Raw genomic sequence first — 16770 nt, 5'->3', positions numbered from 1 at the left:
AGACCTGTGTTTTAGTTGATTTAATCTAGTTGCATTTATTTATTTTTCAGACAGAAAATTAATACAAATAAATGCTGAACACCCATCTGCAAGTTGGGTTCACTTTCTCCATGTTTTCATAAGCCTTTGTAAGACTTGTGGACTCTTAATTTTAGAAGGTGAATCGCTGAATAAAAAGGAAAAAAAAACCTGAATGCAAGAGTGATGTATTTATAAAGGAGAATTCAGAAAGATTAAAGCAAAATGAAACATTGCAGACAGAGATCTGAACAAACTATTCACTAGAAGCAAAAGACTACGAAACTTTACACATTGTTCACAAAATTTGTCAAAAACTTTTTAGCAGCTAGCTGCTATGGCCCTGATCAGATATATCTAACAGTGGCGTCTCTGATGTTAACTTAAAAGAACATTATAGAGCATTTGATATTCTTAGAAAACTATACAAGTTAATCCCTGCTATAACTGCTCATTCAATTGCTTTTATCAACAGCAAATACAGAACTAAAAGCACAGGTCACAATAACCAAGCAAAGCAATTATCATACTTGCCTATTGTAAAGTTTCTCATAAAAGCTTTTGTTTGGTAATGTTAAGTGAATGTTTGGTAACATGAGTTCCAGTACATAATGAGAATTGCTAATTGTTTTATCCTGAAACGCAGTCATTTCAACTATATCTCCTGGCATCACCATCTGAAAGAAAAAAACAAACAAACAAAAAAACCCCTTTCAAGCAAAAACCAAAACTGCAAGCCAGAAGATGCATGTAAAGTAGTGAACATATATGCATTTTGTTTATCATAAACACAAAGTAACAACAACATTTTTTAGTACCTCTTCATTTTCAAACATGACCCTACGAGAAGAAAAAGGAGAAGGCTCTGGTCTTCTAATATCACAGACATCCTTCAAAGAATGAGATCCTCCTTCTTCTTCCTCTTGAAAGTTATTATCACCTTCTTCCTCCTCAGCTGCTATCCTTTCCAGAATAGAGTGCACAGCCAGAGGGTTTATTTTCAACACAATCCTGACATTAGAGAATTATGCAGAATAGGCATTAGAGATGCTCAGAATGTTTGTATTAATGCAGAGTCACATTTCCTGTAGCTCTAGATAGTCATGAACTACACATAGATTAAACAGCTCAAAGACCAGAGATTTTTTTAATCAGACAAAGCAATACCATTAAGAAAAACAACAAACTTATAGGCACAAAGGCACGCGGAAAAAGAACCATCAGGCGAAAAGTAACATTAGAGTCGGCTTTTTTCAACTCTCTCAGGTGACCATTAGGTGACCTAAGAAAAACCTAGTGCTGTCCCAAAATAACGCTTGTATCATCAGACCATCAACAGCTACAAAAAAAATGCTCTACTACATGACATAGTGTATTACACGTACACACTGTTATAGAAAATATTATTTGTACCATTATAAAAGACCACCGTCCTGCAAATCTCTCCACACAAAGACGCTGTGAGAAAGCAAATAAATTTTGTGGCAAAAAAATGTATGTGGCAAATTCTGCTGCAAATCTAAAACTGCCATTTTAAACATCTTATTACATCCTACAGCTGTTATGTCCTCCTGTTCAGTAATTCTGAAGTATTGTAGTGTCTTGCATGTGATATAAACTGAAATAATTCAGCTACAGTATAATTATCCTTATTGTTGTTATGGCTTTATACCAGCTTATATTAATTTGTTGAGGCAAAATGTAATTGTGGGGTTTGTTGGTTGGTTGGGGTTTTTTTATTTGTTTTTTTGTTGTGGTTTGGGTTTTTTTTGGTATTCAATCTTGAATATAAAAGTAGGAAAAAAAGTAAAGTGACCAAAAAAGTCTCTAATCATTCACTTAACTTTCACTGAAATTTATTCAAGTCTAAACAGAAACCACTATACATTAAAATCACCTTGCATTATGATCAATGGAGAAGTTTTGGTATTTTTTTGGTGGTTTGTTGTTGTTGTTGTTGGGTTTTTTTGTGTGTGTGTGTTTTTTTAATTAATCAGAAAAATAACAGTGCTTCATGAAAGTCCAAACCACCTGCACTTACCGAGGCCAGTCAAAATTGTCTGATGATGATGTTATATCTCCATCTATGCCACCAGACACTTGAAAAAATTTTATTGGTGCTTCTGAATTATCTTCTTCAAACGAACCTGGATAGAAAAGGATTTTTTTTTTTTTTTTAAATTAGCACAGGAATGACAACTGCTACCTTCAGGTTGCCTACTCCTCAGGTTGGAGACTTGTCAATGCCATTACTATGGCACTCATACAAATTCTGTCATCTTTTCCTCCACAAATTAAATACCAATTTTTAGAAACAAATATTATTTAAAATTATCTTCTAGCTAGCAGCAGCTAGAAAACCAAATGCTTCTGATGCATAGATATCTGCATTTACATTTATAGCATCACTACATTATGTCACAGCCTTGAAAAGTACACAGAATGATAAATCAGCAGAAAAGGTTTTATCAATGACAGTTATTTAGGACATCATCCACTTGTAGAGTAGACTTGAGATTCTCAATTTGCATAGCTGTAGTATCACCCTACAAATCTACAAAACTTACCCTAATACCATGATAGAGATCCCAGAGATACACTACACTGAAACAAACTGGTATAACAATATAACAGAAAAATAACAGAAATACTAGGTCAGATGTCAAAAACAAGAACACAAGCACTACACCTACATACATCAGCTTCTCCTCCTAGTAGTATTATTTTGACTTATGCTGATATTTAGTACAGAACACTGACCGGCAACACAGATATCTGCTCAAAAATTCAGCTGCAGAGACAATCCCTGTGTTAATCCATATGAGAATGATTGTCTCAGCTACGTAATATTTAGGAAAATAGAAAATATTTAAATATAATGTTAACATTCTTACCAGTTAGCTCTTTAAAGGTAAGTTCTAATTTAACTTGTTCTGGAGTTGAGCCTCCTATAAACTCAGTTTTAAATTCCACATCTGTAAATTCAAGATGAAGAATCTCCTTCTGAAGTGATTTCTTAAACCATGGTCCTCTTTCCTGATCTGATCGTAGGTCAGGTATTGGGAAGCGAACAGAGAGATTTAATGCTGGGGCAGTGACCTGAACTGAAACTCTACAGTTTGCAGGAGTATGTGAATCATCCAGGAAAACTTCAGTAAAAGCTTTATGCTAAAAAACAAAGCAAACGGAAAAAAAAAAATATCTAAATTAGAGAAGATGGCACTAAAAATGACTATGTGGAAAGCTTTTGACAATGGAAGTGCAAAAACGAAAAAAGATTCATTTTTCATGTATCACACAAAACACACACATTAGGACCAATTATTATTATCCTTAGAATATTCCTCTATCATTAGTGCTGTTAAGACTCTACTTAGAAGTCAAGTATTTGCACAACTTGGCCATTTTTGAAAGATTGCTATCTTATTTTTTTTCTTTTAAATTAGAGAGTGACAGTACCAAACAATACTCAACTGCAGTTAGAAAATATCGTGTCTCAAGGATTTTTTTTTTTTAAATACTATTGTTGAGAATCTGGGAACTACTATCATGCACATTTGCTCCTTTCAGTAAATCATGGCTTCCAGCTACTGTCAGTGTCGTGTCATTCAAAATCTCCCTGAGTGCAGCTTATTGCTGACCACCATAGAAAAGAATCAAACTGTCATAACCATATTGACAGAAAATATTGATGTATTGCATTTTTTTTAAATGAGGATTCTCTTAAATAAGTTTTGAAGACTAATTTTGCTGTAATCTATCAATGCAGCAACAAAATTACATGAAAATATTTGTTGCTGAGTAGAAAACCAATTAATTGCTCGAATCTTTCCTCTTGTATTTCAAAAAAAGCCTTCAAGTTTAACGTTTTTGTGCTAGATACACTAACACTCAAAACCTACTAACAACCTGAACTAAGATAAACAATCTCCAACGTCTTCTGTTGGTCCTTGTACACTAGAACACAAAGCATATGTTCCCTATCCTGTCTATTACGTACCCCAAAAGCAAGTAAGGCACAGCAGAGGCTACTGGACTGATTGTGGCACCTATAGATTTCAATATAAAAGCATAATTGTCAGCAACACTTTATATCAGCTGCTGGAGAGCATGATGGGCTAAGATTAGGGATTAGAAATTAGTCAGAATTCCAGGGTTTTTTTGCCAACTTCTGCTGCTTTCAAGAAGCTGAGAACTTATGCCAGTTTTGAGGCAGCTACCATTGTCTTTATGTCTGTTATCAAGCATGCAATCACTGCATCTGAAATGAGTATCCACATCAGATGGATATTGCTCTGTATCAGAAGATAAACAAAAAAATAAATAGATAAACCGCACACAACCATGCACAAATAACCTCAACCACCAGAAATCAATCCGAATTAGCAATCTTGGTCATAGTGCCACCCTGCCTTCCTCCAGCAAAAAAACCCCAGCAAGTTTATTAACAAATTTCACTTTTGACTTACCAGATTTATGTGCTTGTTGTAAGAAGCATACATGTGAGATGCCATCATCTCCACTGTAGTTAGTTTCTGCGGTTGAAGTAAGGAATTTAGTCTGTCTACAATACTAATATCCAGCTCACAAAGCACTGGACTTAACTTTATTTGTAACTCTGCTTTCTGTGGAACAGCACTGAGTCTCCCTTGACTCCCCTGAAAAGAAAGAGAAAAAGCACTAAAATCCTTAAAAACAATACAGTGAAACAAATTAAAATAACCGAGAGTTAAGGACTTGGTTTTACAAGAAAGATACCTTTCTGTTAAAATGAACAAAATTCGACAAAGGTTATTATACAGAAACTTGGTGTTTTTAATCTCCCACCTTACCTGAGGTCCTCTATTATCTGAATGCTTATAATGAAGCTGAAGGCAAGGCATAGCATGAGAATCACTTCCTTCTTCAGAATGAAATGTCAGCAGCTTTAGAATAAAATAGAGTTAAAAACACTTAATAGATTCAAGGCCATGAACAGAGTCCCCACCCACCCGCTTACTCAGTCCACTTATTTAGCCCCTTTATTGAACTTCTCTGACTATTAAAAGAGCTAGAAAAATAATTATCACCAAATGAAACCTTTGCGTTGCTCAACTCCATTGGTTAGGCTTTGGAAAACACTCTAATTCCCAAACTGTGTTAGACATATTTAAAAGATAACTAGTCAAGTTTGGCTACTTAATGCTACTCCTGTCAGGTATGACAGCTGTCTGGGTCATGATTTGAGCTTGTAATTAAAATATGAGTTGCATCTTAAAACCATATTAAAAAAAAAATAATGCAAAATTAAAACTATTTTAAAATCTAGGAATCTCAGTTATACAATCAACATTTCTATGGAACCCTCTGTATTTAGAGAGCAGTGTAGGGGAAAGGGACCTGGGGGTCCTGGTGGACAGCAGGATGACCATGAGCCAGCACTGTGCCCTTGTGGCCAGGAAGGCCAATGGCATCCTGGGGTGCATTAGAAGGGCTGTGGTTAGTAGGTCCAGAGAGGTTCTCCTCTCCCTCTACTCTGCCCTGGTGAGACCACACCTGGAATATTGTGTTCAGTTCTGGGCCCCTCAGTTCAAGGACAGGGAACTGCTGGAGAGAGTCCAGTGCAGGGCAACAAAGATGACTAAGGGAGTGGAGCATCTCCCTTATGAGGAAAGGCTGAGAGAGCTGGGTCTTTTTAGTTTGGAGGAGACTGAGGGGTGACCTCATTAATGTTTACAAGTATATAAGGGGTGAGTGTCATGAGGATGGAGCCAGGCTCTTCTCGGTGACAGCCAACGATAGGACAAGGGGTAATGGATATAAACTGGAACACAAGAGGTTCCACTTAAATTTGAGAAGAAACTTCTTCTCAGTGAGGGTAACAGAACACTGGAACAGGCTGCCCAGGAGGGTTGTGGAGTCTCCTACTCTGGAGACATTCAAAACCCACCTAGACACATTCCTGTGTAACCTCATCTAAGTGTTCCTGCTCCAGCAGGGGGATTGGACTGGATGACCTTTCGAGGTCCCTTTCAATCCCCAACATTCTGTGATTCTGTGATTTTTTAACATACCTCTGTATAGTGAGGCTGAATGGAATGAGAGTCAGTAGAAAAAAGGCATTCCAGGAACTCCATATTCCCAATGGATAAATCGGTACTAAAACTTCGAGAGGCAGTCCTTTGTCTTTGTTCATAAGATACTTTGATGCCAGTACCTATAAATCTGAATTATGAAAAAAATTATGAAAATTAGCATAAAACAATAAAAATTATGAAAAGTCAAGATTTAAATATGTAAAAAGGACCACTACAATCCTTAAAAAAAAAAAAAAAAAAATCATTAAAACCACCATAACTTCTTCAAAAATAAGAAAAATTTCTAACAGATTTTAGCTGTAGCAAAAAGACAATGGAGCTCACTTGTGTTACATGTTCAGCAATTATTAGTGTAGAGAAATTTGCAAAGAACACTGTAGACATCTAGCCTGAGGTGCAATTCACATAAAGCTGGGAATCCAACATCTTTATACAGACAATGAAAAACTCAAATGCCTCAGGAAGTCTAAATTACATGGATAAGGTCAGAAAATATATATGCATTCTTAAATATTTTATTTCATACATGGTGCTGGGACAATAAAAACTTGTGGGGAAAAAAAAAAGACTGACTAACTTTATAGTTTCGCCCACACTTTTTATCCCTACTGATACAGTATTTTGCACTAAGTAAAAACCTAAGCTCCTTCAAGCAGGAATTCCTGTATTGGAATAAATGGTCCTATAAAATACAGCTATTTGCCAAGAAATAATTTACTTAATGATTCTTGTATCTCTAAGTTTCTGTGGTAGAAACTGTACCTAGTTCAATTTATCTATAGTTGAAAAGAGCTAGGTTGATTTTCATGTTTACACACTTTTATTCTTTTTTATTAAAAAAATAAACATTCTTGGACAAGAGATGTAAAAATTCAAGGCTATTTTGAAATTTAAAAATACGTTTAATGCAATTGAAATATTAAGTGACAACTCCCATGGAGATAAACTTACTTTATTCAAATTTACTTAAAATCTATTTTTGTTAATTATATTTATTAATAAGCAAAGTTATACCTAAGGTGATCATGAGAACAAGCTTCTGCAAATACTTCTCGGAAGGACAGAAAATCTTCTGTTGAAAACTTAACTGGCTCAATCTTTTCTATTCGGGCAAAGAAATCCCGAGCCATTGGTGTCAATGGGTTAAGGTTCAGTGAACTTTCAGGTGGGGGTAAAGGGTCAATATGAAGTACAGACACTGAGAAAGTTCCAACTGCCAGTCTAAAAAGAAGCTCAGGTCTGGATTCATCCACAGAAACAGATCTGGATGGAATAGCTGAAATACAAAATTAAATTCATATAATTTTTCAGCAATAACACATGTATAAAATCATCTTACTTTTGAGTTTCATTTCTTTTTACCAAGTCGTTGAATAACAATTAATTTCCAGAATTATCTAGGGATCAGAAGGCAAACCAACATTTTCACTTACATGTCCTTCTTAAGGAAGTCTGGTGAACCATGTTGGCTGTAAGTGAAGTACCTCTTGGAGGTTGTAGCTCTTGTTTGTTACGATCAAGAAAATCACCCCAAGTTGGTTGAAGCTAAAACAAAAATATATATGATCTTAATATAACAAATAGATGTTAGACATTAGATCAAACATAAATTATAAGGTAAAAGAACAAAAAGAAAATACACGCATAAGCAAGCAACAGCATGCCATTTCATGGCATATTGGTGCTCAACTAAACAATGTAGATATGCTTTACTTTTTCATTGTCATTGCCTGTGTAGTCCTTATTAAAAGAAAACACAGATGATAAACATGCAATTAATTAAAAAAAATAAATCATGAAGTGTCCTACATAGGCTTCAAGGCATTTGAAACAAATACATTCAATTCCCTGTCTTGGTAGCCAAACAGATGAGAAGCTTTCCAATACAATTTCCACAGCAGAAAAAGAATACTATAATACATTTTAATTGTTCTGGAATTTTGCAATCATTCTTGATATTGTAAAGAATATTTATGCAACGGTTTCAGACAAAAGTGTTAATTTCGAAAAAATTTTATATGTAGTTAATATTATACCACTGTAGTGCTCAGTGGAGATCCTGCTGGTGTAGTTGTGTAGGTACTGGTTAAAGACAAGTCCAGATCCATAGTTGGAGGGTCTCCAAGAGGTGGAAGGGAGGAAAGACTGTGAGACATGTCCATTTCAGCCATTGAGAAGAAAACTTCTTCTTCTAATAAGAACCATAGATAGAAAAGTGTTATTTTCTAATGAAAAAAAGAGTTTACTTTTACCAGAAGAGTATTTCTAAGTTCAGAAATCCAACTGCTCCACAGAATAACTAGCTAAATACATTATTTATATTATTTACACAAGTTCCAAGTCCTCTTGATACTGAGACTAGTAGCATCTATGGCCAGAGATAATTAAAAAAAGGCAATAAACTAATAACTACTAAAACAGTTAAGTGTTCTAATTTCATATTCAAGTTGGTATAATTTATAGAAATTCATACACTCTCCTTTTGACAAACTAAAGTTTATATTTTCACATTAAAAATAATCAGAAAAAAATATACAAATAAAAATAACAGGGCAATGCAATTATGATTCTGTATTTAATTTCCTCAACTATACATTTAAAAAGATGCTATGATGCACACGTATTTGCTGTGTTGCACAATACAGTAACACACACATTACTGAACAGTTGTAATTAAATACTGAATCAAGTCTAGCCTGATACCTAAACTAGGTGTTGATTTTTTTATTCAACAGTATAATTAATAGCAAACAATTATTCTATGTCAAAGTTCTTTTGATACTTAAATTCATAAGAATGAAAAAAACAGTCAATTTATATATTCTTTACAACAGGTTATTTGCTATGCTGCATCATCTTTTATACTTGCCACGACTAGAAGGTGTTCTGGCACTCTCTGTCTCATAGAAGCTTTGTTCAGATGATGCTCCTGCAGATAAAGACTCTTTTCTTAAATAACGTTTCAGCTCCATCTGAATTCGATACTCATCTTCCTGTTTCATTGGCCGGTTCTTCCTATCTTTATTTGACAATTCTATCCTGCTTAGGCTCTCTGAATTCAAAAAGGAAGACAAAAAGCATACTGTAATTTCCTTACCAGTATCCCCCAAAAAATTCAAAAATGAATCAGAAATTTAACCAACTGTTGTTGTTGTGTTTGTATGCATCTGTGTATATATATATATGTACACACACACATATATATACACACACACACATATCTGTTGTATATCAGATGCATATATACAAGCATTTTGTTGTTTTAGAGATTTTCCTTGTCCAAAACAGATTAGTCTCTCTCTAGCATTCATTAATTTGAAGTCCGAAGAAAATATTTTAAGGTCATATATGCAAATTATGGTCACATAAAAATCGGCCTATATTTCTTTTCCCAGTCAGCTTTAGGGACCAAGGACAAAATTTCTTAAAGGTTTTATTATTAAGGAATTATTAAAATTTCAGGTTTGAAGATGATACATACGAGAAACTATATATAATGCTTTTCCAGTTCTCCAAAAACAATGAACAAGTCCAGTGCAACAACTATACCAGTTTCATTAGAAGAATATTAAGTAGCTATGAAGGACTCGACACATGTTTTCCAAAAGAAGATTAACTATCTATCCTAATAGTAAGTGTTGTTACATTAGGTAGATGCAGGGGGGGAACAAACCAAAACACCCTCATCCTGCTACTGCGGTAGTCTAAACACTGCTGTTAATTACTACCCAAATATGAACAAATGAACTCAGTTATTGTCTGTTCTATATTTTCTGTGCCTGTCACTAAAGCATAGGATAGAGAAGGAACCAGATTGCTAAGCCCCTCTCATGAAACAGAAACTACAAGAAACAAAATTGTTCTGGCCTCCTGATTTCCTCCACCTCCTATTTCCCCATCTCTTGTCCAAATATATAGTCACTTCTCAAGCCTTATTTATTACCTAGATTTTCATTAGCAGCATATAGAATTTGCAATTGAATCTGATAAATTGATCATAGTCCTACTCAGAGCAGCTACAAAATATTTTGCTAAGATCAGATAAAAATTAATTATAATCTACCACCACAAATATTTTTTTTGCATTGAGGAAACCCATTTATCTTGCAAAGTTAATTTTTCATCCACCATAATTCATATGTAACATTTACAGAATGTTCACTTGCCTGGTCCAGCAATAGCTGCTACCATGTCTAATAGAAGATGCACCTGCCTTGGTGACAGAAATAGATGTACAGAGTCTATTTGTCCATCTACATCCAACTAAAAGAAGAAAGAAAGAAACATTTCAGGAACACTTAAGGGATTTTCCTTATTAGACATAAGTACTGGTTTTGAATGTAGAGACCCCACATCAAAAGGGGATTCTGCCCTGTTGAGAATCTCACCATTCCTTTTATGCAGTAGAAAAAAAAAATTCCTACATAACTATCACTTTAAAGACCAGGAAAGCATGACTAACCTTAGCTCCAGGAAGCACTTCATTTTGCTTTAATGTTAGGCTCAACTCCATTCTACCTATCAGCTTACTGATCTGCACAGGGTCAGAAGGAGTAATTTCTGGCAAGTTTCTTGTTAATTGCGGATGTGGCTCATAAGTGATTTTTGGATTCCAGCTAGGTGAAAGCTTTGGTTCAGTTGCCTTAAAAGTTACAGAGAAAAGAGTAAGAATATATCCCATTTCTTATGAAAAAAAGAAAAACAAAACACCCAAGCATTTCAAATAAGCTTATCAAACAAATGATCACTTTACACAAATGTAAATTGCATAATGACATTAAAAACATGTATTGATAACTGTGAAAGAAACAAGGCTATGTGAAACATTAGGCCTTAGCAAAAGCGTGGAGCAAGTTTCCACAGAATAATGAATTGCAGAGGGCTTCTACACATTGCAGTTGCAACCAGATTCCATTGCAATACATACTATATTTTTTAAGTCTTAAAGTCTCCATTTCCGCCCATTGCCTCAGAATCGACAGGAAGCGATTATGAAATTTGTCAAGCACAGATTCAAGCAAAAATGCAACTCCTATATCCTTCAGGATGAACCTAACATAAGAGCATAACAATATAATTTATCCTTCATCAATTTACATTCCTATACAATGTATTTAATTTTACCAGCTGTGTAGCTGAACACACTGGGGAGGACTTTGCTGATGCAGGAAACTCATCCCAGAAGAAAGAGACACCTGAGAGTTGCAGTAACTTGTGAGCAAAAGCTGTGGGTTGATGCACATTAATTCCAGAGCACTCATCTGCAGTTTCATCACAGTACATAGTTCTGGGAGACAAAAGCAAGGAAAGAAAGATGGTAGGTGCATGCAAATTGTTACCTTTATTGTGCCATTTAGCCTTTAAGTTTGTACATGCTCTCCCTCTTCAGACTATCTACAATGGCATTTATTGTCCTGAAAGGAGAAACCACCCCTCTCTGGGAATGGGTGGAAATCTTAAATTTTCTACAGGGCATCACAAGACAATTCCAACATGCTTCCAGTGTGATTACACCATTGTGTACACCATCCTAGTACTTACATCTGATCTGACCACAAAGTGAAGGAGTCTCGCAACACTTCTATACATATGTTTTTGTAAAGACATACACAATCCTTGCTTTAAAGTATTTTTTTAAATCAGCCATCTAATAATTTTATAGTCTAAAAACACTACTTGAAAATAACATTCTGCGTCAAAATGAAAGTTGAAAATTGAGAGACCAGGCTCCAAACATGTAAAATTTCTGTGAAATTAAACTTCTTGCATTGTAATACTGAGAAACAGCATAAACAGAAAACCTTTAAAGATGCGAGTCTCCACATAACAGACTTCACAGTGGAAAAATACATCTACCTTTCCATAAAGGAAATGTATTAAACACCAGAACAACGTGCTACTTTACAATTTGTTTCAACCTCACTTTGAAAGTGCAGAAAAGAAGAGGTTTGTTCTGGGAACATACTTTCATAAGAAAAATAATTAGTTTCACTGACATTTCTTCCAAACTGAACATAATCTGAAGCTTATAAATGTTTGTTTAAAATCAAACACATTTCATTAGCATTTATCAGTAAGAATCTGTTTTATTTAGTAATGATTTCCATACTTTGCAAGAAAATACGATTACACCATCCCATTGGTTGAAAGTACTTTAAGAATAGGTACAGTATTCAAGTTCAGACTAATTACGGAATACATGTAGGTTCTTCCGAAAGCTCACAGAGGACATAAATCTCCCAGTTAAATTTTCTTCAGGACCGTATCTTTATTTCTAAAAATATTTGAACTGTTTTCAATATACAAGAGGAACTTTTAAGACATTAAATTGCTTTTGAGTAAGAGATGGCCTGATCTGCCAATAATATCCATTGATTGCTGAACATCTGAGAAATGGTATTCATCAATTCTGGAAGCGGGCATTACCAAACCTTCAGAAAATCTAGAACTCTTCTGATTTGATAGGTAAATAACTTTAACTTAAACACGTTAAGCAGGAGTAGAAAAAATGTTCACTAGCATTTTAAAAGAGGTGGTCTTAACAGGGATAATCAAAAGCTAGTGTCTAACTGCATACTAAGGATATGTGTATATGGCTAAAATATATTGTACAGGAAATGGCAAAAGCTGCCTAAAAACCAAACCAAAACAGAATTTAAAAAAAACCCTTTACCTTTCAATTCGGATTTCAAGTGCAGTTCCACTTTTAGAGTTTTCCGGTACATGTTCTATTCGCAAAACAGTATCTAAAAAGGTAACTTTCACTCTTCTTAAAACTTAAATGAGAAAACAAAAATATAACATGAAAGCACTTAAGTTATTCAACAATTATTTTTATAAGCATTTTAAAGTAATCTTTCATTTTGTTTAAGTTCACAATACATATTTCACGGAAATACATTGTCAGCTGAGCTAAATAGTGTAACAAGACTTCAATGTAAACTATTAAATGTCTACTGTGTACAACCATACCATGCAATGGACCTTTCATGCATGGATATTTAAGCAAGTGACAACTCAGTTGTTCTATGGCTTGGTGTGGATGATCTTCAAACAAAGTACTTGTTTCACCGTGCACTACGTCTGAACTCCTAAACACGGCTGGAGTACCACACTGCTTTGGCTGGATACCTCTGTTTCTAGATCTGATTTTAAATGTTTTCCTTAGCTCAGACATGTCAATGCTAAGTTCTCCACTCACAACAGTCATAAGATCTTAATTACTTTCACTTAACAAAAAAAAAAAAAGAAAAAAAAAAAAGCCACCACCACAAAACAGAGTTTCTAAAATCATTCTAACAACATGATGTAATTATTGAAATATATATGTCATAGTAGGTCGGCTTTGTGTAAAAATTTGTGGAAAAACATTCTCTGCTTCTCCATCAACAGCAACACCACTGACAACCATCTCAGCTTGTGAGACTGGCACCTCCAAAACTAAAGCATCTCACCAGTCATTCAAGCACAGACTTAGATGGATCTCTTCTAGTGTGAATAAAAAACAATTTGGCCATGAAGAAGGGTTCACTGTCTCCACTGAGGAAATTATACAGGCTTTTTTCCCCTTTTGAAAACAGGATCAATTGTCCTGCCTTCCTATTTAAATCTTACAGGTAATGGTAACAAGTGAAAACTTGCGAGACAAGTTACACAATTTGTGTTACAAGTTACTGCCATTTTGTAAAGCAGAAACATAAACTCATATAATCTCAGATCTTGATTCAGACCACAATAATTCCTACCTGTTTCAATAGTTTCTGCAAATTTCTCAAGTCCTTCAAAAGGCTGGGACCCTTCTCCTTGTTCATCTGTCAATTTTTGGCTAAGACACTCCTTTGCAAGCTGCATGCTACTGGTCATAAAACTTGACCAATACATAGGCTCAGATCCAGATGCTGAGGAATAAGAGAAGTTTTAATAAATTTGACTGTCAACATTTTGAAACAAAGAATACAAAACAAAACAATACACTTGGCACATCCAGAAAAAGTTTCAACAGCTCAGGACGAAGTCACACTTAAAAACAAATTTAGTTGCAATCTCTCTTTATGCACTTTACTACTTCAACATTACTTTGGTCTATTTAGATTGTGTTGCTAAGATTCTGGTACTTGAAAACCCAACACAAACAAGATGAAAGCAGGACTTAGTGTAACCAATTTCCAGGCTTAAGTTAATAATTTCTCAACAAATTTTTTTATATTGGTATGACTTTGCAAGCATAATCCACAAAACTAAATCAATGAAATAACTCTTTTTTGATAATTACTTTGAGGTTTCCTATTCCATTTGGCACATATCCTAGATGGAGAAAGACTAAGCAAGGTTTAAGATGTTATCTTAGCACATTAGAGCATGTTTTAATAAGTAGAACGTAATAAAATTGGAGATCACAGCATGTATTAAGCTGAACAATTTTTTTAGCAGCCAGATTAAGTGCCAGTGCACTCTTATCAGCTAATACCAAGCCCACTGTGAGCAAATACTATAAAACTAGATTAGAAAAGTTAATCAACTTCAAATATAACACTCCATTACAGACAAACAAAAGTAAACCTAGCACAAATACAAACATGTTGAACAAGCAAAACATTCCAGTTCAGTATTCAGGTCTGTAAACATCTATGTGCTTATAAAAGTGTGACAAAACCAACATCATTGTTTTTTTCTACTGCATTATAAGGCACTAAATTGACATAAGTGAATAACTAAAGCTTTCCTCTAATACTATCATTCTTTCAAAGCAATAATCTTGCATCAGAAAGTAAGATAGCTCAAAATTTAGCTCCAGTTAAACAAATAACAACCAAATGCAGCGTACATATAACAAAGCTACTTAAGGTAACATGGAAAACAGAGTTTATGCATTTTTTCTCTTCTTTATGGTGCACCTAAGGAAATATTTTCTTCTCTGTTCTCTACAATATAAAAGGAAAAAACCTAAAATCTTCAAGACATTCATCCAACGTTTTCCAAACACTACAACTGCACTAAATATCCCATACACACTATAACAACACATCACACACTATAATAACCCATCTTAACAGACTTCATAGAGATTTGATAGTTAAGTGAAAATTAATCACCAGGACATTCTAAACTAGAACAGCTAGATCCATATGGATACCAAAAAGCTAGAAGAGCTCAGACAATCCTCTGAGTATTATAATCAAAAATGTTAAGTATTTAGAGTAGTTAAAAGTCATTACTTCAGACTCTGATAGCAACTGAAACATATTAACTGTTCTCCAGATGTGCAAGATACACCTTCTACCCTAAAGTTGCCAAAGCAAGCCAGAACCTCACTGAAACCTGCCCCACAATCTTGACTTAACAGCAAAGGTCCATGGCTCCTAATGCTGTCCAGCAGCACTTGGCAAACGACACCCAAAACCTCGGCAAACAGTTTAGAAGAAGAGATATGGCAGTAGGAACATTATAAACATTTTAATTTCACAGATCAACAAACAACTGAGAAACACTGTATGTAAGTTAAACGACACTTTAAATAAGGTTAAGAACTGACTAAAGCAAGTGTAGCCTTTTGCCTCTGTCAAGAGTCTCCTTTATGAAAATTTAAAAAAACAAGCCTACCGAGCCTTGGTCTTGGCCTGAAGACCATCTCTAATCCTTTCACTTCTAACGCACAGTTATCCTGTAGCAATGACCCCCATGGAACAGATAAAGAAATTGACTGGATAAATCCATCTGTGACTTCCAGAGGTGCATCTGCTGACTCCAGGATCTCATTAAGACACTAGAAAAGGAAAAAGAACAAATAAATAAATCACCACCATAATTTTGAGCATAAGAAGTAAAAGAGAAGAGGCTACCAGAAAGAGAATTATGCTCAGAAAGACAGTAAACTGGCCATTTTCAAGAACTTTGATTCCATCATACTTTGTTTGACATTAATTACTTCACTTTCAGCATAATACAAATTTCTCTGTGGTAGCTGTATAACCTGTGTTTTTACACTATGCCAAAAAATTCTGCTATCTTATAAATACTACAGTACTGACACAAGTTCATCTATGCATTTTCTGGCAATACTTGAAGAAAGCTGAAAACATGCTGCCAGTAGAACCACAAAAAAGTACCTGATTTCTGTGGCAAGAGTATTTCACTAGTCTGTAATTTCAGTGTAAAATTCATTTTACCTTTCTATGTGACTCCAAAACAACAGAACCAAATAATTACCTCATGCTAGACACCATACTTGCCACTTCTAAATCACATTTTAATGTGTTCAACGTTTAACACTAATTTAAAAATATAAATATCAAAGCTCAGCCAGATCATATTCTACAGAAACTATTTCATTAATCCAGTCCTTTATAATGACATTAGAAACAAAACTACAGTCAAATTACCTCCGATATCATGCAGAGTAAGTGAAATTGATGAGAAAAATGCAACACTAGCTGTGAAGAAGTAACTTAGGATTTTTTATTTTCCACAATCCTCAGAAAAGACTCACTTGTTGCCCTATATAGCTTTCATTACGTCCATACAGAGCCCAAAAACCCCATTTTCAAAGGAAATATATTCTTCGTATTTATGTGAAAAGAACCATAAAACCCTGTTTGTACCCTGATTCAGAAAATTAATTAAAACCAAAATTATTGAACAAGAACTATATCTAGGCTGCTCTAATAAAACAACAATC

At 34.6% G+C, this 16770-nt stretch overlaps 1 protein-coding gene across 1 annotated transcript in view; it reads right to left on the bottom strand.

Annotated features, from left to right (window-relative positions):
- ATG2B (autophagy related 2B) overlaps positions 1-16770 on the bottom strand; it is a 45771-nt gene that overhangs the window by 26114 nt on the left and 2887 nt on the right. Inside the window, exons 2-18 of the mRNA XM_065063542.1 lie at positions 15696-15858; positions 13841-13993; positions 12769-12871; positions 11220-11382; positions 10558-10737; positions 10262-10358; positions 8965-9147; positions 8132-8286; positions 7529-7640; positions 7110-7371; positions 6072-6222; positions 4851-4943; positions 4488-4676; positions 2913-3186; positions 2060-2165; positions 837-1029; positions 553-695 (exon numbers count right to left, since the gene is read on the bottom strand). Coding sequence (XP_064919614.1) covers positions 553-695; positions 837-1029; positions 2060-2165; positions 2913-3186; positions 4488-4676; positions 4851-4943; positions 6072-6222; positions 7110-7371; positions 7529-7640; positions 8132-8286; positions 8965-9147; positions 10262-10358; positions 10558-10737; positions 11220-11382; positions 12769-12871; positions 13841-13993; positions 15696-15858 — 2720 coding nt within the window. The remainder of the gene's footprint in view (positions 1-552; positions 696-836; positions 1030-2059; positions 2166-2912; positions 3187-4487; positions 4677-4850; positions 4944-6071; positions 6223-7109; positions 7372-7528; positions 7641-8131; positions 8287-8964; positions 9148-10261; positions 10359-10557; positions 10738-11219; positions 11383-12768; positions 12872-13840; positions 13994-15695; positions 15859-16770) is intronic.

The sequence above is a fragment of the Columba livia genome, chromosome 5 (assembly GCF_036013475.1).
Source record: "Columba livia isolate bColLiv1 breed racing homer chromosome 5, bColLiv1.pat.W.v2, whole genome shotgun sequence".
NCBI classification, from domain to species: domain Eukaryota; kingdom Metazoa; phylum Chordata; class Aves; order Columbiformes; family Columbidae; genus Columba; species Columba livia.
The sequence above is the reverse complement of the archived record's forward strand: the minus strand, read 5'-3'. Positions and strand labels throughout refer to the sequence as shown.